General features: G+C 38.6%; 1 protein-coding gene across 2 annotated transcripts in view; it reads right to left on the bottom strand.

Annotated features, from left to right (window-relative positions):
• Positions 1-27,626, bottom strand: part of Pclo (piccolo presynaptic cytomatrix protein) — a 288,549-nt gene that overhangs the window by 142,849 nt on the left and 118,074 nt on the right. For both annotated transcript variants that reach the window (XM_050139687.1, XM_050139688.1), the window contains exon 6: positions 5,108-5,815. In XM_050139687.1, coding sequence (XP_049995644.1) covers positions 5,108-5,815 — 708 coding nt within the window. The remainder of the gene's footprint in view (positions 1-5,107; positions 5,816-27,626) is intronic.

The raw sequence follows: 27,626 nt of genomic DNA, 5'->3' as shown, positions 1-27,626 counted from the left end.
CTTCACGGGCTTCCCTCACCAAGTCAGGTGAGGCTGCTGCTGCGCTGCTCTCTCTGTTCTGTATTAAACGGCAGCAAGTGTGCAAAGGCTCATTCTGTAGACAATATGGTAGGAGTGACCGATGGGGAATCAATTAGTGGTTTCCAATGCACCTCACTGGAAGGTTCAAAGGAGAGTCGTGCTCACCAGGGTACACTTTGGAATGGTAATTTTTACCCCATTAACTAGATTTAGGTATATATAATCTCACATAATAATGTGTTCTAATTAACTACATAGTTTAGCTGTGAAACATCAGATCACCCAGTGATCAGGTTCTTTGCCTCACTGATTAAAGGCACCTACAAATTAGTCTTTATTACTGCTATTAATCATTTTAAAAAGGAATTGGACATATCAGGACTTGGCAACCATTTGTCTTTCTTGTAGCTAACTGGTCCTTGACACGGCTTCATTAATAACACTTATAAACAAGGGGAAATTAGATGCAGATTACAGTCTGTAAGATGTATCCTGTTTTCTCTAATTATTGAACTTTAAAATGGGTGTTTGAAGTACCACAGACTAGAATATGGTCAAAGGATTCATGTGAAGGCAACATAATGTGGGCCATTTTACCACCAATTTCTCATTACATCAGACTAAAAGATTGGAGACTTTTTCTCATGGCTTCAAAAATTTGTAACAGTATACTTATTTCAAGAAAAGTATTAATCTATTTAGTGAATTAATATTTATATATAAGACTATAACAAACATACTTTTGAATAACGTAGAACACACACACATATAATGTTATAAAATATCTAAAATATAAACTGTTACTGACTTTTAAAAATTCACTCCTTTTCATTTGAACCATCAGGAAATTGATATCGGTATTTTCTGTTTCACTTTTAACACTTAATACTGTTTAGAATCACCTCCGAAATTCTAAAATGAGAATACCATTTCAGTTAGGTTACTTCTGTGTGCAAGTTTTATCACCTTTGATAAAGTCAGTAACGCTGCAGGCTCAGCTTTACAATCACAGTGTTACTTTCATTCCCCTAAAGAGAGCGCTGTCCGTCTGTTCCTAGTGATCAGCATGCAGTCCATCACACTGCTCTATAGCATACGGCATGATTTCCATGCATAGAGCTTTAGTTGCTTGAGCTTTGCTAATCTATGTATTGAAAATAACCACTCCAAAATTTCAGGTTTTAAATGTACTAACAAATAGTAGGGATTGGAGCATCCCCTTTCCCGAGAGCCTCCCATAGCCATGACTGGACAGTCGACACGTCAGAGAGAAAGCAGTCACGAGTCAGCGCCATCTGAAACTCTTGACCCTGCTGTACCTTGTGGAGAGCCCAGTGGGAGAAAAGGCACAAAAATACATATGTTCTTTCGAGCGTGTCTGTGCTCTTTCCTCAAGACTTGACTTGAAGCCAGAGGCACTCCACACTGGAGGAGAACAGAAGTTTCTGAAGATGGTAAGTGTTAGGAATTGAGTTCTAGGATTCATATAAAAATGTGCAAAGACAGATAACTGTAAGTGCTTGGTTGGTTTTTCTAGACTTTATTTTAAATGAGCTGATCGAGCATAGGGCCTGTCTTCAAGCCTGTATAGAAAGTTTATGATAGGATGGAGGGCAAATATGAGTAACTTTTATTTATTCATTTATTTATTTATTAAGATTTCTGTCTCTTCCCCGCCACCACCTCCCATTTCCCTCCCCCTCCCCCAATCAAGTTGGACAGAAATATGAGAAACTAAAGCGCTCCAATCACAAACAAGGCAGGCACTGCATTCGATGCTGATAGGTAGCTTGACTATTAGCCCTTCCGCTATTTTAACAGAAATCAAAGCCCACATGTTGCGGGAGGTCCTTCCGCCCCTCCAACCAATAGCTGCTGTGATACCAGCCCATTGGGGCGTGGTCTCTCTCCCTTTAAAAAAGCGGCTATTTCCTCTGCTTGCTCTCTTCACTTCCTGCTCCGCCGGAGACTAGACTCCCTTCCTGGTTGTGCAGATGGCTGTTGTCTGGGACGGTGATCTGTAAGTTTTCCCCTTTAAATAAATAACACCCTATTAATCATAACTCCAAACTGGTGTGGCCTTGTTCGTGACTTACGCCTTCACCCACATTAAAATCTACGCTAACTCTAGTTTCCATCTGGAGGACAGCAGTTCTCAGTAGAGAATATGGAACAAAGACGGAAAGTTTCCTGCATGGATATATAGGTGAAAATACAGAATATTATAGTGACATGACTTAAAAATATGAAACTGAAAAGTTTAAAGAGGTATACTTTTAAATAGATATCATATTTAAATATATTCTCATTTTAATATATATTCATTTAATTTTGCTTAATAAACACATTTTGGAAATTTGAATAAAGAAACTGAATGATGTAGCAATGAAGAAATAAAAACAACACAATATTAAAACAACTTACAAATTGATAAATGAATATAAAATAGTGCAGATATACAAGCTGTGAAAATTGCCCAAAAGAGTGTGCCAAAAGTTAGAAAGAGAGATGGATACTAAGGAAAGAACGTATGTCAGAAGTGTCACAGGAGAAAAGTACTCACAGGTAGGGGCTGTGAATCGAGGCTTTATATAATCAGAACCGCACTAAAATCCTCACTCTGCTATCTTCCTCCAAGCATACTTGTATTTGGAGTATAAAATGCAATTTCCCTATTTTTTAAAACAACCACCATGATGGTTACATTGTCAATATTTGTGTAGGTTAGATAGAAGGAAATGGGTTTTATAAAAAGAACCTTGAATGTGGTAAGAGGCAAATGAGGAGGATTACTTGGATTTTTAAATGGCAATACAAAAAGGAGTCAATATAGGGCGCTCTGCAGCAGGGGAGGTTGACTTTCAGTCGTGGGGGGAGGGGATGGCATCCAAAGGACAGCAACGCGGGTGGGGTTTCCCTGTTGACGCTGCAGGGGCACACAGAGAAGTCCAGACAGCTCCAGAGGGGAGAAACACATTGAAAATAAGAATCACATTGAAGTGTTTGTGGTTTTGATTTCTCACTGGTAGAGGGTGGTGAGGCTTGCAGGGGAGTTATATTGCAGACAGATATCACAGGGTGAAAAACCCTAGCTAATCTGTTTAGCCAGGACTACACACTGTGTGTACGGGCAGCCTGACCACTATGCAAATGTCTCAAGGTGGGAAAACAAAACTTGAGAATGTTTATGATAGCATTTAAATGCAAGGTAGAAAGCTTTAATTTGATTTTGGAAATAGACCAATAGTAGAGGTGTTCTTTAATTTCCTGTTGCTTGTTCACACGGTCTACAAAACCCTCAAGTAAAACTGGAAGTTCTGCTGTAAGAGACAGTATAGTAAAGCAATCACTTCATTTGTTTACTGTCGATTTAAAGCTTATTGTTTGATAAAGAAGAAATATGACTCATATAGTGTCAGCCAAACCCTTTTCTATAGTAGGCTAGTGGCAGATAAAACAATAACACACGCACAAACACACAAACACACACACACACAGAGGTCACTTGCTGATAAAACTTACAATGCAAAGAACTCACAATTGTATCACTAGGGAACTGACCCTTCCTGTATTGCTAAGGCATTTGTGTAGCAGCAAATGGAGGTAAAACAATGATTAAATGAGATCCATTACAAGGAGTAAGTAAAATGTGCCAGGAAAACCGATGGAGTCTGCATTTATAACCATTAAGAGAATAACGAACTCTGAAGCTCAAGGGAAGCATCACGTAGAGATGTCCTCATGATCAGTAATGGTATGGAGGACCAAGTCCCGAGAAATTGAAACCTAGCTGGCCTCAGATTAGTGTCTGCAAGACAAGAGGCAAGCAAATGATGGCGTCACGTTACAGAAAGCCAAAAGGAGAGGTGGGTTCTACAGAAAAATGAGCAATTAGCCAAACATGTTGAGCTTGAATTTACAGTGAGGTCTAAAGGGAAACTGTCTACTTAAAATACACGAAAACACAGTTCTGAAACTCAAGACTAGAGACACATATGCACATGTGATTTTAAGGGTTAATCATGTGACTTCTCTGGATAGAAAAGAAGGAAACTCTGGGGGGGGGGAGGAATTGGAGACTGGCAAAGAAAAACAAGATAAAAAATGGCAAATGCGGGACCCACAAAAAATGGTCAGAGAGAAAGAAAGATGGTGCAGATGGGTCAGCAGGCATGTGTCACGGTGAACACAAAATAGCAGACGCCCATAAACTAATTATGCAACTGTAATTTCTGCTTGCGGTTATAATAGATGTACAATAGGTAATTTTTCTGTGACTCATCAGTGTCCTCTATGAATTAAATTATTTAATTAGGTAGAAGATATTTTGTGGATCTCTAAGAAGCTTATATTTTAATTCTGATGTATGTATATACACACACACATATAAACATAATAAAACTGGATTTTAATTAAAATTAATATATTTTGAAAGAACAGCGTTCCTTTAAAATGGCAGAATTGCTTATGCAGATATTACTTAAAACGGGGCATTCTTGAAACTTCTCACTAAAGGAAGAGTATACGAAGTACGTAGTACTCTATACTCTATGCAGATAATGACCAATCCTCCATAATAGACAAATGACACTAAGTCATGAGAAAAATCTAGAATAACTAAGAATATGTAAATTTACTTTCACTCTGGATTTTAACCATGAACTTTTTTTTTTAAACCATGAGTTTTGTGGCTGAACGCAGATTAGAAATCTATCAAAAAGAAAATCAAAACGAAGCAACAACAAAAACAACAACTTGCCTCTTACAAAATATTAATAGATTATTTTAGGTACAGAGGAAAAACTGACTTATACTCCCATTGTGTATTTAAAAAAACTAACATGGAGCTATAGGAAATCTTTTCATTTTTCTATATGATTTAGAGAATTTTGTCTCTATGCTTTATGGAAGTTGACTAAGGCAAAACGCCATTGCTTTTCACTTAAGTGCAAAAAAAAAAAAAAAAAAAAGTAGAGTTCTCTGAAACGTAATTCACGGTTTAAAGGTTTTCACATCCATCCTATCTGTGACTGGCTGAGGCACTAAGCAAACCTAGCGAACTGCAACGGTACGAAAAACAACTTACCGGTTTTTCTTTGCCAGGCCCCACCAGGTCAGACTTGGCGCTGCCTTCCGCACCGCTTTCCCTCCCTGCTTCCTTGGGCAAAGTCTGAGGTGTGTCCCTCGGCAGATCTTCAGTCCTGGCCTCGGGCTGCCCCTCTCCTCCCCCTGCCTTGGCGGCCACCCCTGCTGTGGGCTCTGCAGGAATTTGTGCTTGAGCTTGAAGTATTTCAGGTTTCTCTTCCCCCTCCAAGGCCAGTGGCTTTACTTCTGGGGGTAATTCCTTATCCCCGGGGGTTGGCTTCTTTCCTTCAAGGGGTGGTTTTTCTTCAGCAGGTGCCGACTTTTCGTCAAGTGGCTTCTTTCTCGTTTTATCTTCCGGGAGTGGTTTTTCCTCTTGAGAAGGTGATTTCTTTTCTTTCCAGGCTGAAATTTTGCCTTTCTCTACTTTGCTCTCTTCTGGTTTTTGATCTATGGTGACCGTCGCAGGGGTCTTCTCAACTAATGGTGTCTCTTTTTCTGGAATCAGTTTTTCAGTTTCAGTTTTGACTTCTGCTTCCTTCTTTTTATCTTTTACAGGGGCCCTCGGTGTTTTCTGAGACGGTGGTTCGGCAGGGGCAGGCACAGGAGATGCCTTGGGTCCTGACGATACAGGAGGCATTTTGCCCGTGTCTCCAAGTTGTCCTGAAATTGCTCTCTGCGTCTGGCAATTTAAACAAAGCCATTCTTGAATCTGTAAAATGGACAGCAACGAACAGATTAGGATTACAGCGGACTTTCTATTTTAGCGCATTAGTCAAGATGAAAACTGAAAATGTCTAGTTATTCTGTTGATTGTTGATAGGCACAGGGAAAGTTATTCTGTTCTAAATCAGAACAAGCATCATTGAAAAAATGTAAAGAAGATTATTTAAAATATAAACATGGGCAAAATCTAAAATGACTACCAATTTCTATGTTCACCACCACTTGGAAAAATAAACTGAAGGAGGACCCAGAGAAATACTTATTTAGAGTTTGGCACTGGAAAGAAAGCTGTAAATTTGAAAGAAAATCATTTTAAGCCTGGAACTAGCTCTGTAGACCAAGCTGGTCTCGAACTCACAGAGATCCGCCTGCCTCTGCCTCCCGAGTGCTGGGATTAAAGGCGTGTGCCACCATCGCCTGGCATTAAGCCTAGTATCTTAACCTTAGCATTTCCATCATAAATTTGCTTAAATAAATTACGTTACATAATATGTTTCATTTTTGTTTAAAACTAAAAAAAGGTTATTTGAATTTAGTTTAGCAAGTCTTTATCTCTTGGTTTCAACCAAATAAATTTCCACTGAGTTGCATGGAGTTTTCCAGAGTCACTCGTGAGAAATTCTCTATCTTCTTTCTAATTAATAAAATGATTCCATTTTTAATACTAGTTACATTATTCACCAGTTAAGCAGCATAGAGTCATAGATCAAATTGTTTGGCATGTTTGTTTTTCTGACTGAAATGCCTCCTTCTGGGACTGCTGCTCAAGGCCCAGGAGACTGGAACACTCTTCAGCGCTGATGAAATACAGTTTCCTAGAGGTCTTTGTAGCAGAGCACCAAGTGAAGAAAAGAGGACCCACCACTCTGAGAACCAGCCAGCTCACTGTTTTTTGCAATCTAAGTCATGAAAACTACTTTCTGAAAAGAGCACAAGGCAAAACAACCACAGGGGAGGCAGATGCGAGGTTGGGGCAGACATTATCCTTGACTTTTGTGTTTTGTATTTTGTCTTCCATTATATGTATTTTCATATAAAAGATAAAGGCCGTACATGTTGCTTCTTTCTAATCATTACCATATAATGTGTATTTATTATGCAAGAAACAAGGTGGGAGGGTCCTATAAATAAGCCTGCCTGCTCTCTTATGTGTCATTGTCTCCAGATAAATTCAGTTTCAAATTGCTCTTCATCCTGGCTGCTCTCTCCAGGTGCTCGGCTTAAATTCCTTGCAGAAAAATCACTTACTGCAGCAGAATACTATCAGAGAAAAGTTTCATTTGTTCCCTGTTTTTTATTTTTCTATTCTTTATAGACGTTACAAATGGTGTTTAATATATTTGACTATTTTGTAATTTGTTAGGGGTTATAGATCCTTAGTTTCTCCTCTAAAGTACAAAGATAAAAAGAATCCTTACTTTCAGTAAGCCCTGACTTAAAACAGTAGGATGCATGTGGGCGCCTTTGCTTTTAGTGTGTATGGCCCCTCAATATCAATCCTTTCTTAAATTCCCACGAAAGCATCTATGGTGTGAACTACAGTGTTATGTAACAATCTGGGTCACAAGTCATGGGAAAGAAAGTGACTTGATCACTTGTCAAACAGGGCTGAATAAAAGCGAAAACCTCCAGAGCACCGGTCTTGATCTGTGCTATGGCTCAGAAGTCATTACTTGATTGAAGCCCATCTGAAGATATCATCATTATTCATATTTTGAACTGATGTTTCAAAAAAAAACCTCAAAAACAGACAAAAATAGCAGTCTCACAGGGCTGTTTTGATACAAGGAGTCTAAAAATCACAAGCACAGGTGTGTATGAAGCATTCTCATCGGGACATGTCCCAGTGTGGATAAGCTGGGGACTTTTAATCTAACAGGAATACAGGCTTCATGCATTTTGTCCACTAAAAAATTCTGATTTTTTTTGTGAAATTATTCTTACTTAGCTGTCATACATTGGGTATATGGTAAGTACCAGAGAGCACATGGCTGTTTTTAAAGGGAGAAATCTGTTGAGAAACCGAAGAACTTTGGTATACTCAATATTCTCATACCTTCTTGAAATTTAGGTAAGAAGCCCAACTTTAGTGAATCCATTTAAGCTGCTATGGCAAATAAAACACTTCATTTCTCCAGCTGCAGTGGTGGCTATACCACAGTGTCCCGGGTGATCACTTGGTAGAACAGCTCTCAGAGATAACACGCAGCTACAAACCCTGAAACCTGCAAGAACCCCCCTGTCTGCAAGATGAATCGGTACAAATGCAGGACAAATGTGGTGGGAGATAATCGGGAACATTTGGTTGGATTTGTCACACTCCACAAGTTGAATTCTATATCAGACACTCAACAAGGCTGAGATCCTGAGGCTGGCTAAGTCATGAGTTCTAGGGGGAACTCTATTATTATTATTATTATTATTATTATTATTATTATTATTATTATGCTAAGACAACATACAAGAAACTGTCTCTTAATGGCATATTGCTATGCCTATGGAGAACTTCTATATGCACTTCTCCACCCTCATCCGAGAAGCTTCTTCGTATAGTAACTAACACTGAAAGCCACAAATGGACAATGCGCAGAGAATAAGGACTTTGAAATGCCCAGTCCTATATACGGTATCCATATCACACTTCTGAAGCCAGGGCTCAGAGATCTGTACAGAAGAAGGCGTGGAAAGATTGTAAGAGCCTTAGGGATGGATGGCCTCAAGGAGACAGCATTTTCAAGACACAACAGGGCAGATACATCTAGGAACTTACATAGACTATGAAAACAATCACAAGACCTGCAACTCAAGCCCAGAAAAATCCTAGCATAGAAGAGAGGAAGTAAGTATAAATTCTAACCCTGCCCGAGAAGGTGTTCATGATGGATAAACGTGGGGAGAAGTTACTTCAAAGGGGTGACACTGTGTGTATCAACCACACTGTGGGGCAGGCCCCATCCTCAGTAGTTGTTTGCTAATACAAATTTGACTCTTGGTTTGTTCGTTTCTCTTAAGGGAGAGACTAAGAAATGCCCCTGAGGTCAGGAATGTGTCAGCGGCATTCTTGAATGGAGGCCTAGAGAGGCCACTGCTAAAGCTGTGAACCAAAGCATGGATTGCCTAGGAGACCCCAAGATGTTGGCGGTGCCAGAGTCATAGAATTGCCGCCGAGGAAAGCTGCTAGCAGGGAATGGAACCAGCCAAAGGGAAAGAAGTGTGTTGTCAACAAAGCTGAAAGGAGTTGGAGATCTGAAGAGCATTTTGACATCAGACATGGGAATTCAGGGTTTGGAGTTGGCCCAGCTGCTTTTTGGTCTTATTTTGGTTCAGTATTTCCTCACGATGCTCCCTTCCATACATTTTGAAATGGTAATGTACATTTTGTGTCATTATATGTTGGAAATCTGTTGGAAAAAAATTTCCTTTTTGCCTTTGCTTTTATAGAGGAATTTACAGTTAAGAGACAGCTATACGTCTCGGAAGAGCTTTTGGACTTTGCAACAAGTTTGAGACTGTTTTATATTACGAGGACTTCTGAAGTGGAACTAAACGCAGTTTTGAACCACGATACGGCTGCGAGTCTTTGGGGGGCGGTCAGTGACTGGTAGGTGGTAGTTTGAAGGGAAATGGCCCCAAAGGGACTGGCACTATTAGGAGGTCTGACCTTCTTGGAGGAACTGTGGGGGCAGGTTTTGAGGTCTCCTACATTCAAGACACCTCCAAGTGTTTTAGATCCCTTCCTGCTGTCTGTAAGATGCAGTACTCTTGGCTACTTCTTCAGCACCATGTCTGCCTGCACTCTCCCATGTCCCACCCTGATGATGCAATAAACCTCTGAACCTGTAAACCACCCCAATTAAATGCTTTTTTTTATTAGAGTTGCAGTGGTCGTGGTGTCTCTTCACAACAATAAAAACCTTAACTAAGACAATTTTTTTTATACATTTTGCAGATTTTAATGTTTTATTTTGAGGATACTCTTGTTAGTATCCTTTAATGGAACAACCTACAAGAAAAGATTTTCATCTATGCTATGATTAAAGAAAACAAAGCCAGAAACCTTCATATTATAAAAATAATCACATTCTTATTTACTTCTTTATTATCACTTATTAGAATATAAAAATGTATCTCCAGATAGGGAAAATTTTGATAAGGAAGAAGCATGTAAAAATAACTTTGATGATCACAGTATATTCAAGCACATTCAATTGTCAGCTAGAACATGTTTGTAAAATGTATTTACTTTAACATCAAGTCATCAAAGCTTGTTCAAAACAGAACAATAATACGAAAATCCATTAATCTTAAGAGGGGACTAGGAAATGAAAGCAATAAAAAGAGAAACAGAAAAGGGATTCTGCAGAGCTGCTCAGCATTTCCCATCAATAAGTAATTTGTTTTATGTAAGATTTCAGCTGTAACTATAGCAACAATAACATCAAGTTAAATCTCAGAATTCAGGGCTGCCTGTTTGCTGTTCTAAGCGTCTTCTTTAAAGGCTGAATATGAGACCTGAAGTAGGCTGATGATTTACCTATAAATTTAAATGATGCTCAAAATTACATTCACAAGCATTCGTATTTGTATCTGAGAAATCACGGCAATAAAATTTAGTATTGATTTTCATTAAAAAAACCAATTGAACTTGTTTGGAAACTAACATTCTTTCCTTCAAGGTAATCACTGAACCAGAGACGATGATAGCCTTATCTCAGCTGAGAGAGTACTGACTAAAACATCATTCTGAGCCTTGTGCAACTTTCAGTTAAACAATAGAAGAGTTAAGCAATACTAAGCGATAAGTTAACATTTTTGATGGCTTGTAGATGCTCATAACATATCAAATGTTATTTAGGAAAAAATAATTATAATTATAGTAATCTATTTCTAAATCACACTCTTTGAATGTTTTCACATATTAAGTATTGTGTGTCTATGTGTGTGTGTGTGTGGTGCATCATGTGCACATGTGAGTGCAGTTGCCCAAGGAGGCCAGAAGAGGTCAAGAGGTCATTGAATCCTCAGAGTTGGAGTTACTGCCAGGTGTGAGCTGCTTGATATGGGTGCTGGATCCTGAACTCAGGTTCTCAAGAAGAGCAGCAAGTGTTCATAAGCACTGAGCCATCTCTTCAGCTCTAGAAATAACCTTTCTTTTAATAATTGATCCAAAAGTCTGGGAACAATGTTTTCTGAGACTTGTAATTTCTATCAGTACTTCATACTATCTTAGCTACATAATATTTTATGTATCTCAGGATCCTGTATTCTTAAATGTAATTTGACATCCTAAAATTGTTACTTTTATTGAGTGTAGTGTTTTTGTTAATTGTAAAAGAGAAAAAAATACAATTGAAAGATTATGTGATATACATTTTCTAGATCATACAATCAGTTGTCCAGACTATAAAATTAAGATGCTAGCAATATTTGATCATGTGATTACCAGTTACAAGAATGCAAATTGAACTAGGCATGCTATTGCAAGTCTGTCATCTCAGCACTCAAGAGCTGAGAGCAAGAGGACCAGAATTCAAGCACTGTTTATGCTAAATAATGAATTAAAAAATCAGCATGGGACACACAAAGCACCGTTTCAAAATGAGATTTTTATTCTTTCTCTACCTCTCTTAAAAATGAATGAGAAATATGTTTGTTTAAAGTCCACTTATTACTAAATTTTTAAAATTAGAATATACAGTTTCCATCATATTTCTGGACTTTTTATGACAGCTAAAAAGGAATAACTCATAAACAAAATTGAAAAATGTGTTCTTTCTCATTTGTTCATATATAGAAAGTAAATTATATAAAAATGCAATGCAAAATAAACATGCATGTGTAAGACTGCATAATGAGAAATAGATGCTTTGCTAAGTTACAGTTAACATGGATAAATAAATGGAAAGGATAGGGATCAATAATAAAACCCAGTAGACTAAGGGGAACTGAAGTTCTAAGGTCCTAGGTCCAAGCTGATCAGAGGTCATGCCTATGTCCCCACCACTCTCATGTGTGTGCACATCTGCAGAGCTACATTTGCTATGCATTCAAGCAAGGTTGCTCTGCTTCTTTCTTTAGAAGTATAAAATGCACGTTTCCACACATACAAAATTTGTGAACAATAGTTCCATAAAGAGCCAGACGCTAACTAAATTATATATATATACTAATTTTATAATAATTACATCATATTATATATATTATAACCAGAGATTTAAACATATTGAGAATATAATATCATACATTTTGTTGATAATTTTAGTGTTAAGATTTCTTGACTTAAGTCAGATTCCTTTTATGTTTTATTTCCTATCATAATGTATATGCATTTTCCAAAACTATAAAACAATTTCAGAGAAAACTACACTGGTAGGATTGAGCCAGCAACCAGGGCTGGAGCAGGCCTGGGACAGTCAAACTCCACAGGAGCAGGACTGAGCCAGTAATCTAGGCCAGAGTAGACCTGAGACATTGAACTCCATGGGAGCAGAGCAAACCCCGGTAGCACTGAGCAACCCCCAGAAACATGGAGTGACCAATGGAGTAACTGGAACTGTGGCACTGACTGCACCATGAGGAGTAGCCCTCTGAGCCTTGGATCCACGGTATCTGGAAAATTGATCACCAGAGTCACAGACAGCCCCAACTACATCAATTAGAAGAAAAGATGGGTAGATGAGGTAAGAACAAATGCAACACCACAAAGAGCAACATGACAGTAAAAGCAAACATTAAATCTAACAAAAGCTTAAAACAAAATATCCAAGAAATTTGGGATACCATGAAAAGACAAAACCTAAGAATTATGAGTATTCAAGAAGGAGAAGTTCAACTGAAAAGCACAGAAAATACATTTAACAAAATCATATAAGAAAAATTTCCCGACCTAAAGACAAATATGTCTATGAAGATACAAGAAACTTACAGAATACCAAATAGACTGGATCAAAAAGTCCTCTTACCACATAATAATCAAAAGACTAAACATTCAGAATAAAGAAAGAATATTAAGAGCTGCAAAGGAAAAAGGCCAAGTAACATATAAAGGCAGACCTATTAGCATTACACCTGACTTCTCAATGGAGAAAATGAAAGCCAGAAGCATTATGCAGACATTAAGAGACCACAGATGCCAGGCCAGACTACTATACCCAGTAAAACTTTCAATCACCATGGAAGCACAAAACAAGATATTCCATGACAGAACCAGATTTCACCAATATGTAGCCACAAACCCAGCAATACATAAAGTACTAGAAGGAAAACTCCAAACCAGGGAAGCCACCTACATCAACAAAAACACACACAGTAGATGATCTCACAACATCAAATCCCAAAGAATGAAAAAATACATAAATTAACATTACCTACAAAGAAAACTAAATTAACAGGACATGGCAATCACTGGTCATTAATATCCCTTAATACAAATGGACTCAACTCACCTATAAGAAGACATAGGCTAACAGATTGGATATGAAAACAGAATCCATCCTACTTCTGCAAACAAGAAACACACCTCAACCTCAAAGACAAACATATCCATAGAATAAAGGGTTGGGAAAAAATTTTCCAATAAAATGGACATAAGAAACAAGCTGGTGTAGCTATCTTAATATCTAACAAAATAGACTTAAAAATAAATTAAATCAATCAAAAGAGGCAAAGAAGGATATTTCATATTAGTCACAGGAAAAATCCATCAAGAGGAGATCTCAATACTGAACATCTATGTCCCAAATACAAGGGCACCCTCATATGTAAAAAAATACTTCTAAAGCTTAAATCATACTTTAAACTCCACACACTAATAGTGTAAGACTTCAACACTCCCCTCTCACCACTGGACAGGTCAGTCAGACAAAAAATGAACAGAGAAATAAGGGAACTAACAGATGGTATGACTCAAATGGACTTAATAGACATCTACAGAATATTCCATCCAAACATAAAGAACATACCTTCTTCTCAGCACCTCATGAAACCTTCTCAAAAACTGACCACACACTCGGTAACAAAACAAACTTCAACAGATACAAAAATTTGGAATAACCCCATGTATCTTATCAGATCACCATGGCTTAAAACTAGAATTCAACAGCAACACTAATTAATTCCAGAAAGCCCACTAATACATGGAAATTAAACAATGCTCACCTGAATCATCAATGGGTCAAGGAAGAAATAAAGGGAGAAATTAAAGACATCCTAAAATTCAATGAAAATGACCATACAACATACCCAAGTTTATTGGGACACAATGAAAGCAGTGTTAATAGGAAATTTCATAGCACTAAATGCCTACATAAAGAAGATGGAAAAATCCCACACTATCCCCTGCCCTGTGTGAAGACCAAGGTCCTCGCCACTCCATCCAGGTCTAGGAAGGTGAGCATCCAAACAGATTAGGCTCCCACAAAGCCAGTACATGCAGTAGGATCAAAACCCAGTGTCATTGTCCTTGGCTTCTCAGTCAGCCCTCATTGTCCGCCATATTCAGAGAGTCCGGGTTTATCCCATGCTTTTTCAGTCGCAGTCCAGCTGGCCTTGGTGAGCTCCCAATAGATCAGCCCCAACGTCTCAGTGGGTGGGTGCACCCCTCATGGTCCTGACTTCCTTGCTCTTGTTCTCCCTCCTTCTGCTCCTCATTTGGACCTTGGGAGCTCAATCCAGTGCTCCAATGTGGGTCTGTGTCTCTATCCATGAACATAGCTGAGCAAGTATCCTTGTGATATGATTGAGCATCCTTGGGGAATAGGATGAAAGGACAACGGATGCTGGTGAATAGGAGGAAGGAGGAGTCCTTATCCAGTGCTGGTGGGAATGTAAACTGATACAGCCACCTAAAAACTGCTGAGGAAGTTCACACACAACTAAAATTAGATATTTCCTATAGCCCAGCTTTCCCACTCCTGAATATACTCTCGATAGACTACATCCCACTAGAGATGCTTGTTTATTCTTGCTTTCCTCACAATGGCAAGTGAGCAGAATCAGCCTAGATATCGATTAACATATGAATAGATAACAAACACGTGGCATATCCACATAGTGACATTTTATTAATCTATTAAAATGAAATTTATACGAAGGTGGGTAGAATTAGAAGATAGTATGTTGTGAGGGAACCCTGACTGCTCTTAGGACTGGAGAGGAGGGGGAGGAGAAGTGGTGGGATGGGGGAGGGGAATCAGATGAGGGGAGGAGGTGGAAATTTTTAATAATAATAATAATAATCATAAAACACAAGTTTCATTTTTAACAGTCAGAACCTGGAAACAACCTATATTATATGTTCCTCAACTGAAGAATGGACAAAGAAATGTGGAATATTTGCACAATGGAGTACTACTCAGCTATTAAAAACAATGATATCATGAAATACAGGCAAATGAATGGAAATAGAAAAAAAAATCCCGAGAAAGACAAACACAGTATGTACTCGCTTACAAATGGATATTAGCTGTAAAGTAAAGATTAACCATATTATAACCCACAGATCCAGAGAAGCTAGGTAACAAGGAGGGCCCAAGGGGGGACTGCATGGATCTCTCTGGGAAGGAGAAATAGGAGCGATCTCCTGGGAGGACTGGGGGCATGTTGGGGATGGGAACTTGAAGGATCAGGTTTAGGGATGTGTGAAGGAGGAGAGTACCAGAAGAGATGACTGGAAAGTGGGGGCTTTTCACATAGTTCTTCCAATGATCTATAAAATGTATGCTGGACATAAAGAATAAGTTTATAATGAAAACCCTTGAGCCACTGACTCAATAAGGATTTCCTGCGAGGTGAAGACAGAAGCCACTGAATGAGTTGGGAAGAAGAGAAGGTACAGACAGACAAGGCAGTCAAGCCAGAAACACTTGGGGTGTATGTCATTGGCTTGTTCTACTGACACTACCAGGAGTGATTTGGGCAGAAAGACTTGCTGCCCCTAATTCTCAGGAAGATGGGGGCAAACATGTTATATAGAGGGAGTCAGTGGAAGTCTCCCTACCTTAAATGATCGGCTAAGTCAAAGGGAGATTTACGTCATAAAGTGGCATGATTATATGTAATTTTGAAAGAATCTGCTAAAAACTGTATGCTAAAAAGCATCACTGCTCCCTGAGCCTGTGAGTGTGTACGTTGGGCTAGGATCAAAAACAGAAAAAAAGCAGAGCTCCTATTTTTAAGACGAATCTGGTTTCACGTGTGTATAACTTCCTCCTTTGGCTGCTTCCATTGAAGAGGATGAGGGTCCCCTGAAGGGACAGCGTTGCTTGACACAGTTGCAAGCTTGTGTAGACGACTCTAGAAGCAGCGGCAGAAACTGAACGGTAGAATTAACATTGCTAAAACAACAACAAAAAAGCCTGTCCCAAATTCCACGGAATATGGTGATTTAAAATAGAGAAGGAAGAGATTCAAGAGAGAGAAGGTGGAATATTTTGGATTAAAGGATCCTGCGGATATTCTTTATCTCATTAAATTCTCACCCCATCTTAGGAGTTCCTATAATTATGTTCATTATACAAATGCAGAAGCTGACACATGGAAACTAGACTAGAAACTATATCCTGTTAAGTATCCAGTGGGAGAAACAGACAGGGTGCAGAGATATGGACGTATCTCTAGAGTCAGATTTTAAAGGAAACAGATATTTAAATCAGGATTAGTCATGAAATTCCTACAATTCTTTCATACAAATGAAGAGAGCAGAGAGCAGGCTCTTAATACCCCCCCTCTGGTCAGAAGAAACCAGCCAGAAATACTGTGCAGAATTATTAATAAGAGTGGGAGGAAGTGCCAGTTTTTCTATGCTTGAGTGAAGGAAAAATGAAAATTTCACAGATACGAACTGGCAATATTGCTTGCAATGAGGCTAAGTAAGATATCAAAAAAAAAGAGAGGCAGATTTCTTATTTTTTCTTCTTCTCTTTCCTTTTCTTTTGACAAGGGCTCATTATGTATCCTAGCTGATTTGAAATCCATGATGAAGATCAGGCTGATCTCAGTCTCAGAGATTCACCTGCCTCTACCTCCAGAGTGCTGTCTGGGATTACAGGCGTGTGCTACCACACGTAGCCCTGATGTAATTTTTTAGACACATGAGCTGAGCGCTCTGTGAATAATTTCCTTCTTAACATTTAACTTCTTCCCTTCTCCTGTAATACTTATTTTTATTTTTTCTCAAGTAGACAGCAAAACTGATTATTGCTTTAGTCTTGATTAAATTTCTAGAATGAGTTATGATGCATGTTACATTGCTCCATCCTTACTTTGATAACTGGAAGTTACTCAAACACTGGTCAAAAAGAATCTCAGAATTCTAGTTTCATGATCCAATATCTCTCTCTTCCCTCTCTCCTTCCTACCCTTGTCCCCCACCCCTACCCCACCGTGTATGTGTGTGTGTGTGTGTGTGTGTGTGTGTGTGAAAATTTGCATGCATGTGGATGCTAAGAATAAACCTCAAATACCATTAGAATCATTCTATGACACTGCTTCTGTTGGTTTTGGAGCCAGGGTCTCTCACAGGATTGAGACTCTCCAACTGGGTGTGGATAGCTGGCCAGGGAACTCTTAAATTTACTCATCTCTTCCTCCCCAGAGCTGGGATCACAACCATGTGCCACCAAACTGGGCTTTTTAATGTAGGTTCTAGAGATAAAATGTTGGTCCTATTGCTTGCACCTCAGGTACTTTACCAACTGAACCATCTCCCCAGCCTCAGAGGCTGCAAACTTTTGTAGATGACGAGGACAGCAGCAAAAGAATCCAATGAACATTGGATCTGTAATAGAAATCTATTCATGGGTATCATCTTTTTTTTAAAGTATTAAAGGATTAGAAATTTTATTTCCTATAATGATGTTCAAAAATCTGTACATTCTTGCTTTTCTAGCTTTTAAAATGGCAAAACAAAGTAAGTTATAAAGAGGAAATAAACATGTTTTCTATGTTTCTATGCTTTGTACATATCAAGGAATACCTAGAAACTACTGAGAAACTATTGGAGAAGTTAACCTTGGAGAAGCTGCTGAGATACCGTACTGAATAACTCATTCCATCAACTCAGCATCGCAATACATTTTCAGAGACACTACATGGGACTATGCTAACCCAGGCATTGAAATCATAGTTGTTTAGCAAAATGTCCCCATAGCCTAGTAGGAAATATGAAAGCAATGCTTATAATAACAGCAGAAGACTCTCAGAAAGGACAATAGAGTTGTTAACTCATGCGAAGAAGGGTTGACATCGCAGGAAAATGGAACAGCCGAGGTGGCACAGCGAGACAGAAGTGTAAAAACTAGGGAGAGAGGTGAGTTGGCAAAGGAATGTGTCCTAACTAGGATGAAGGTGCTCGTGAAAAAGGAGCAGTGATGGAGCACCATTCTCAATACTGGGATTTTACTCTCAGTCAATGCTTCTGCATGGAAGAAGACCCACACCCTGTGTTTACCCCAATTTGAATGGAGCAAGCTTTTATTTTAAAAGCCAATATGCTAAAACAATTAGGGGAAAACATACAGAAAATAATTCAGGACACAGGCATGGGCAAAACCTTTCTGAATAACCACAATAGCCCAGGAAATAGGCTCAAGATTTAATGGGACTATGTAGAGTCAAGGTTTCTGCATAGGAAACCAAACTGTTAGTAGAACAGAGAGAAAGCCTATAGACAGGGAGAAAAACCATTTCCAACTATACTTCAGATATTGGGTTATTCTCTAAAATAGGTATGGCATTACAAAAATTAAACAGAAACACACAAAAATATGTCCACCAAAGAATGGACTGATTAAACTGAACAGGTAGTTCTCAAAAGGAAAAAAAAACCCACAAATGTCAATATGTATTTTAATAAGGGTTCAGAATATTAGCAACCTGAGAAATGCTAATCAAAATCAGTATTTTAATAAGGGTTCAAATATTTGGCAGCCTGAGAAATGCTGGTGAAACTAGTTCAAAGGTCCATCTCACCTGTCAGCGTGGCTGCCCTTGAGATGAAAGGACAATGAAGGCTGGTGAATAGGAGGAAGGAGGAATCCTTATCCAGTGCTGGTGGGAATGTAAACTGATACAGCCACTTAAAAACTGCTGAGGAAGTTCACACACAACTAAAATTAGATATTTCCTATAGCCCAGCTTCCCCACTCCTGAATATACTCTCAATAGACTACATCCCACTAGAGATGCTTGTTTATTCTTGCTTTCCTCACAATGGCAAGGGAGCAGAATCAGCCTAGATATCGATTAACATACGAATAGATAACAAACACGTGATTTATCCACATAGTGACTTTATTTAAGCTATAAAAATGAAATTTCTATGGAAGTGGGTGGAACTAGAAGATAGTATGTTGTGAGGTAATCCAGCCTCAGCCATACAGAGAGCAGACTTTCTCTTACATGTGAGTCTTAGTTTTGAGTTTTTAAGTTTTTCATTTTTCTTTTTTTATAATTTAAAAATATTTTAATTCTTGGACAATTGCATAAAAGTATTCTAATCATATTTATCATTCTTCCCCCAACTTTTCTTAAATTCACACCCATTTAATATCCACCTAGCTTAGCATCCTGCTTTTCTTTTCTTTCTTTCTTTCTTTCTTTCTTTCTTTCTTTCTTTCTTTCTTTCTTTCTTTCTTTCTTTCTTTCTTTGTATTTTTCATTTCATTTTATTTTTTTAAGAAACCTATCTTTTCTCATTTTACATACCAATCCCAGTTCCCACTCCCTCGCTTCCTCTCGCTCCTTCCACCTCCCCCTTATACCCTCCCATCCACTCCCCAGAGAGGGTAAGACTTCTCATGGGGAGTCAATAAAGTCTAGCAGATTGCTTTAAGGAAGATCCACGACCTTCCGTACTATATCTATTGTACCAGGCCCAATTTATTTTGCCCATAACTCATTGATGTGAAGCTACTCAATAGAGCACTGGTAACCCACCAGGGGCCTTACTTAGAAAAAACTATTTCTTTTTCTGTAGTTATCAACTCCTAGTTAAGGACTGGCTTCAGTGCCCATTTCTCCCCATCATGTTAGGATTCTTGTCAAGTTTGAACTTGCACAGGACTTGTTCATATTCTCAAGTGCTGTGAGTTCATATATGTAGCTGCCTCATTGTGTCCAGAAAATACTGTGTGGGGCTGTAGTCATTCACTAACTCTGGTCCTCATGGTCTTTCTGCTTTCTCTTCTACAATGAGAGGAGTAAGTGGGATGTATTCTAATAGTATCTATTCTTCCTCCTCCAACTTTTCCCATTTAATGCCAACTGAGCATCGTGTCCACTTTTTAATTTCTGCAACTTTATTGGTTGTCTCTGTTAACTGATTTCTAGTTGAGAGTTAACAACTCAGGGGACAGTTTAATGCTATGTCCATTTATTATAGTGATAGTAGACTCTCCCTTAGAATCTATGAGTTCGCTAGCCACAGGTTCTTGTCCCCAATAATGCTATCAGGGATTGGTTCTCTCTTGTGATGTGGGCCTTAAATACAAACAAAAAGTAATTGGTTATTCCCATAACATTTCTGTTCCTATTGCTCCAGTGGGCATATCTTGCCCCTGACTGTCATTGCAGTTGACAGAGTTCACAACTGGATAAGACCGATGACTAATTTCATGCATAGCACCATCTAGCACTGTGAAAGCTAACAAGTAATACTAACGTTCTATGACTCAAATACATGGTGACTTCAGCATTCAAGAATTACTGTAAAGCTTGTGATGTTAGGAGCGCTCTCACTGGGCACCTCCAAGCGTTAACCCATTTCTGAACGTGGACTGTCTTTGTTAGCTTGTGCTATCAAGTAGGGATATGGTTGCCGTATCACAGGGTAACTCCACTAAAACTCTTTTTATATCTGTATATATTTCACAGAGCTCTTGCAGTGATAGGTTTTGTATATGTGTATTTGTGGGGCGGGAGGAAATGGGGATAGAAACTCGAATGAGCACGGGTAAGAGGAAACATGGGGCTTTAAAGAAGGGGCATAGTTAGGGTGTTAGAACACATATGGTGTGAACACGGGAAGGGAATACTGAAGGCGGGGCGGGACGAGCAGGAGTGGAGGAGTGGGGAGGAGGAGTTTCTTGGATGCAAATTCATCAAAACTATGTATTCATTATATACATAAGGAAATCTATTACTTTCTATATTACCTAAAAAATAAATTAAATTGCTTTCTTTCACATCCTACAATATTAATTTTATTCTGAAATTCAGGTTAAAATATTTAGACAGTTCAATATTAAAGCATTATTGATTTTTTGAAAGGAAAGAAATATATAAATTTGATATTTATTTTTAAATATGTGCTGAAATTTATTACAGCAAACTAGCAATTTGCATTGAGATATATGTTTATACATAATTTTTCCAATATCCAATGAATTCAGACATTTAATAATTTTGTCATTTTTAATATGGTGATGAGCTCTTGACACCATCTACAGAATTTGGAATTTTAACTGGATTCGTTGTTACAACTTTAGGGCTCACAGTGAATTTTTATGTATTCAGGTTGGCATATATGACATGCCAAATAAAAACTTTTAATGAAGCAATAAAAACCAAAATACAGTTGTATTATGGATAGGGCTTTTAATAGCTAATCCATTTTTTTTAATTTTCTCACCTGTAAAGTTATTAAGATAATATTGATGTCCACTCTAATTAGCAGACAAAATTGAATAGAAAAGTGAGTTGAAAGTTACTTGCTAATTTGTAAAGATGCTCATAAATTTAAGGCATTTTGAAAGTGTTTTTACTGTTATTTATGAAGATTGTCTTAATTGGAAATATATTTTTTATTTATTCACACTGAATACAAGGAATAGTCTCATATGTCTAATAAAATATCAGTCATAATATAATTTTATGTTCATTTTGTCAAATGCTAAAGCTTTTTAAAAAGTTAATAAGCATTTAATCCATATTAAGAAATTTAATTTTCTGAACGTGGTTATTTTACCTATCCATATTTCTTCACATCACACGTGTATGCTTGCTGCCCACAGAGGCCAGGAGAGGTCACCAGATTCCTTGCTACTGGCGTTATAGACAGTTGTCAGTTACCATTAGGGTTCTGGGAATCAAACTGGGGTCTTACAGAAAAGCAGCTATGTGTTTAACCACTGAGCAATCACTTGAATCCTTAAAATTATCTTTTATGATAACAAAAATATGGCTTTATAAAACGAAAGTTCAGCAGTGGAGCCAAATGGTAGCGGGGTAAAAGCTTTCAGCAACCATCTCCATGCAGCCATGGCAACCGTCTCCATGCAGCCATGGCAACCGTCTCCATGCAGCCATGGCAACCGTCTCCATGCAGCCATGGCAACCGTCTCCATGCAGCCATACCTAGCTACTAACTATTCATACTCAGGACTGTTCACAGGGATAAGGAATCCATAGTAGTAACTGCTTGGTTTAAATATAATACAGCATCACCCCTTCAACTGAACTTGTATAACATGGAAGTGGGTGTTGCCCACTTGAAGAAGGTAGAGGAATAGAGTCCAGATCTTTGACTTTAACTGCAATACCAGTCCCACCAAGGTTAAGCAACACTCCAGACCGTGAAATCTAAAACATGGCTCTGTCTTAGAGACACCTTGCTTCTGTGGGAGGACCCAATACTAAATAGACCCAAAGTATTATACAGTCTGCTTACGAAGAGACCCTCTAGACTGCCAGCCCTAGAAATAGTTACATACCTGATGACTTGAGTTTTAGCTGATATCACTACGGTCCTTCGAATGGTCTGGGAGCATAGCTCTTCCCAAGACTGTGCAGGTCTCTGCAGTTGGGAGAGCCAGGTATGAACTAGCTTACCATGAGCTGTGGCTATCAAGGAACTTTCTCTCCCATTAGTCAGGGTGAAGCTTGCTCAGCTGACATCTTATGCCTGTTCTGTATCAGTACAGGAGAAGACATGTATACTGGACATTTATTCTGGCCATCATCATCTGTGTCTATTGTAATGGTCTGGGGCATGAGCTCACCTTGGCAGTCAGCAGGTCAGAGCAGTGTGGGCCTGGGTCCAGGGCTTTTTTAGGCTTATGAACTTAGACTCCGACACAGATTTGCAGTATTATCAGGGGACCAAGACTGGTTCCTCTATAGTGATTCTGCACTGAGTTTTCAGAATCTCAATCCCTGATGACAGAAGGAGGCTATGAATGGCATTTCTGTCCCTATGTCAATTAGAAGACAATGACTCTGGGAGATATTACTCTTGCTACGTATATATTCCTTGCTCATTTTGAACAACAATTAAATGGATATGCTTAAATCAGCCTGAATGCTGAAAGAATGCAACCAGAAGACATGTAGAAAGCCTAGACTTAGGGCAAGATCTAGTGTCAAAATACTGAAAGTAACAATATCTAAAGAGATAAGGTAGGTTGCTTAGAATGGCGGGAGAGGAGGTGGGGGCACGAACACAGCCAGATTAGGCAGACTGCAAGAAATATCTGATCCTTGTATGTCAAGACTTTGCCACGCACTAAAAACCATGAAAAGTTCTCACAAACTTGAAACTCAAGTCATCAGGTATGTATGATCACATATCTCACGATATAACCTAAAATGTCAAAATAAGGTGAGAAAAAATGACCAGAGGGTAATTAGTATGGGAGAACTCCGAGAAGAGAAATATAAAGCACCTAACTTAAGGAAACTCAAAGATCTTGAGGGAAACAATACGATCAGAATGAAAGCTCATATAAACAATTAACAGAGCTGGAAACAATAAATATCAGAAATTCCTGAGCTGCAAAATACTTCAAGCAAATTGATAAAACAGCAAAAGGCATCACTGTCAGTGCTTATGAATGGGAAGTAACAGTTAATGAGCTCAAACTCAGGATATTTGAAAGTGCACAGCTGTAAAAGAAAGAAGAGAAGATGAAAATAATAAGAAGGTAATGGAAACTCTGGGATGCACTGATAGAGTGATATTCAGGTCACTTGATTTGAACAGAAATTGAGGCTACTAAACAGGAAGAAAGTGAGAATGAGGGAAATATTCAAGAACAAGAATATACAAATCTCAGGATGTGGGGCTCAAATAACTAGTCAGATTAAGCTAGGTCTATTCCAAACTTTTAAAAGTGCAAGATGAAATTTCTCAAGATGGTAAAGGGAGAGGGAGTGTGCATATGAATGTCCACATTGCTTTGACAAAATGAATGCTTCCCAGTGAGGCTTTAGCAGCCAGAGAGAACGAAAATGTCAAGAGCACTGAGGGAAACAATACCAAATACATTATCAACCAAGTACACTGCACCTAGGAAGCTTCTTTAAAAATGTGAAGCAGCTCAGTGTACTGACAAATGCCTGTAAATTACAGCTACTTGGTAGACTGAATCATGGGAATTTCTAAAGACAGCATGGGAAATCTATCTGTCATCTATCTATCTATCTATCTATCTATCTATCTATCTATCTATCTATCTATCATACTCAAAGAGCTTGGGATGTTCTGGTAGAAGCTCCACCCCAAGCCCACTCCCCATCTCTCTGCAAACCCTGCCACATCTTGGAAAGCACACCAAATATTGACCCCTCCCACAGAGATGCTGAAAATCACTCCCACGGTGTATTTAAACTGGGAACAGATGTGGTTTTCAGGTCTCTCTTTCCTGTCTTCACTCTAGTTTTATTCATTAAACCTGGGCTTTTTCTAATTTGGTATGATCTGGTCTGATTTGGATTGCTGCATTGGTAGAGAGGCTTATTGGGAGTACAGCTCTCATCTATCTAGCTACTCTCTCTCTCTCTCTCTCTCTCTCTGCCTCTCTATCTCTGTTTCTCTCTCTCTTTCTCTCTCAGTTTAAAGGTACAGCATACATAAGGTACTAGGTACAATCCCTAGTACTGGCAATAAAAGAAAAAATAAATTCACTGACAAAGGTGAGTGATCATATCTCCATCAGATATTTTGTACAGGAAATACTAGGGTATTCTTCAAACTGGAAAAAAAGCAGGAGAAATTAGTAAGTACATGGGAAGACTTAATGAAAATGCTTGGCATTGGCAGTCCACAAACAAACTCAGCATGTTCTGAATCTTAGGTTCTTTCTTTCTCGCTGTCACTTCCCGGCCATGACGCAGGGTTTGCTTACCACCAGGACTTGCCAGATTTCACATCTACTGCAAACACTGAGACCAACTGTTGGTGGCTTAGCTCTTCCAACTGTGAGGCAAAAGTCTAAGAAAAATTACCATGGTAAGTAGGGCAAGTTATGGACTACCTGAAGCATATGGTTGATGAGGGTATTCCAACTCAGAATACTTACGCCGAGAACCATGGCTAGAATTATATCTGGTGATATGGAAAAGTTTTTAAGAGTTGAATTACAAAAAGATTTGGGGAAGATTTGAAAGAGCTCATGAAAGAAAAGTGAGACAAAAGCTGAGAATTCTGTATGTAAGCAGAACTTAATGAGGGACTCGGATGAGGGCTGAGCGCAGAATGCTAAGAAAAACGTGTGCAGAAAAAGCTATGCTAATGAGCTTCAGATGGAAATGTGCATTCTACTGGGGGATTGGATTAGAGGATACTGTTCTCAAAAGCACAGGAAGGAATTTCTCCATGCCCCCATGAAGGGGCGAGGGCAGAATTAAAGGTGAAAGGAGTCATTAAACCGGCAGGAAAGCTTCAGGGAACCATGGAACGCAGACACCAGCGAGGTCGCCGCTGGTTACAGTCACACAAATTACATGGACAGCAGAGCAAAGTGGAGCAGGGCAAGGATACTTGAAAACTGTTCAATTCCTTCCTCCGGAGAGAGAATATGTTTAAAAACTAAAGCAGTGAATAACATCAATAAAGATAAGGCAAATTGTGTGCAACAATACAATAGGAAAGATGCAAAGGGGTCTTTGGGGAATCAGCCTGACTCTACCTAATGCGTGCATTAGATACAAAAGGGTAAATTGTTGCAAAGACTTTATTTGAGAATAAAGGCCTGCTGTAAACTGTTCATCTACCATTACTTAAGTAGGAAGGCACAAAGAGACTACAGGTATAGGTTATATTAGTGGTCGACCTAAGCATTGTGTATTCCGTGTTGTGTAGACAAAAGAACCAAAGAATTTTTGAGTCACGGAGACTTCCCCGGAGACATCAACAGTAAGCTTAGGCGACCACCTCCACAGTGCTGGGTCATCATCCCTGCAGGCAGGGCTTGACAGGTCAAGGATTGGAGTACTGAGACTGAAGCCTAAGCTGCAGTACACATCCACAGAACTTAGAGAGGCCATCAGCAAGGTATCCCTGGAAGGAAAGTGACCAAAGCTTGCAAATCCAGCCTGAACGAGGCCACAAAGAGCAAAACTAAAAGAAGAGAGTTGAGGAGCCCTTGGAAGCTGTCTCACTGTGGTGTGTTTCAAATGTTGGGAATGAAGCTATGGTAGCCAAGCTTTGTCTCGCAGGCTGTGGTCTTATTTTGCGTTGATTATTCTTTCCTCTGAGATTGGAAATGTGCACTCAGGATCTGAACATGTTTTATCATTTTATATTGGAAGCTTGCAAAATAAATTTAAAAAATATTTTACATGGGCTTGGTATGGATTTTCTATTAAGATTTCTTAACTAACATATAATATGTTCTTAGAATAAATTTCACAGGTTTTGAGATTTTAATAAAATTAACCTAAGAACAAATATATGTAAATATTTCAATACATTTATATTATATAATTATTTATAATAGAAAAAATATGAAGCATGTCATTATATTGGGCAATCTGAATGAGGTCTTGGGAATACAATGATATCAAGCATATTATCCAAATCTAATTTTGCAAATATTTTTTTCAAATACATTAAATCTATATGTTCTTTTGGTTTCTGTATGTCAGTGAAGATAATTTCATTGTGTCAGTTCTGAAACTACATCGACTATGCTATTAACTCAGGTTGAACACATTTACTTGCAAGCATGAAAATATTTTGGTAGCCACTAAAAAAATAACATAGAATCTGACCACTTAACATTTGGCTGTATTTAGCTTCATTTTCCATTCTGTTGGGATTGAGATACACAAAAAGTGAGTTGTTCCTTATTTATATGATATTTTATTGCTTTTTGAGAATTTCATGCATAAACATATTGTATTTACATAATTTCCACTCCTACTTTGCCTCCAACTCTTCCTTCTCCTCCCTCTCCCTCCCAGATTCATCACTTTCTATAACCACTACTGTCACATAAACACACACACACACAGACAGACACACACACACACACGCACACACTACTGAATCCATTTAATGATTCTCATATGCTTATGAGTTTAGCGCTGAATACATGGAATTGGATAACCATTCAGAGGTCTTGTCTGTGGAGAAAACTGACTCTCGATCTCTCAGCAGCCAGTGATTACAGGTAGTTCTCCAATGAAAAGTGGAATCTTGTAAAATTCTCCTTATCCCTGTTGGCATGTCAACTGGTGTGGTCATTATACAAGTCTGCTTTAGGCAAATGCCTTGTTGAAATGTTGTGGATACAGCATCTTTGTCATGTTTATTAGACAATATCCTGCATCAGGTAGGTATCCTAGTTCTCTGGCTCTAATAGGTTTTCAACCCCGTATCAAAGATGTTCCATGAGCCGTAGGTATAGGGGTTGTGCTGTTGATCTACCAACTGGGGATGGTTATTCATGACTATTTAGTAGCCACATTTTGATCAATTGCAAAACAAGCATCTGTTGGAAAAAGAAGCTTCTTTGTTGATGGGTGAGACCTATACTTATCTGTGAGTAGAAGGATAAATATTCAGAATGTAGCTAGAA

This window comes from Alexandromys fortis, unplaced genomic scaffold (genome assembly GCF_014885135.2).
Source record: "Alexandromys fortis isolate MF-2015 unplaced genomic scaffold, M_Fortis_MF-2015_v1.1 scaffold_38, whole genome shotgun sequence".
Lineage (NCBI taxonomy): Eukaryota > Metazoa > Chordata > Mammalia > Rodentia > Cricetidae > Alexandromys > Alexandromys fortis.
The sequence above is the reverse complement of the archived record's forward strand: the minus strand, read 5'-3'. Positions and strand labels throughout refer to the sequence as shown.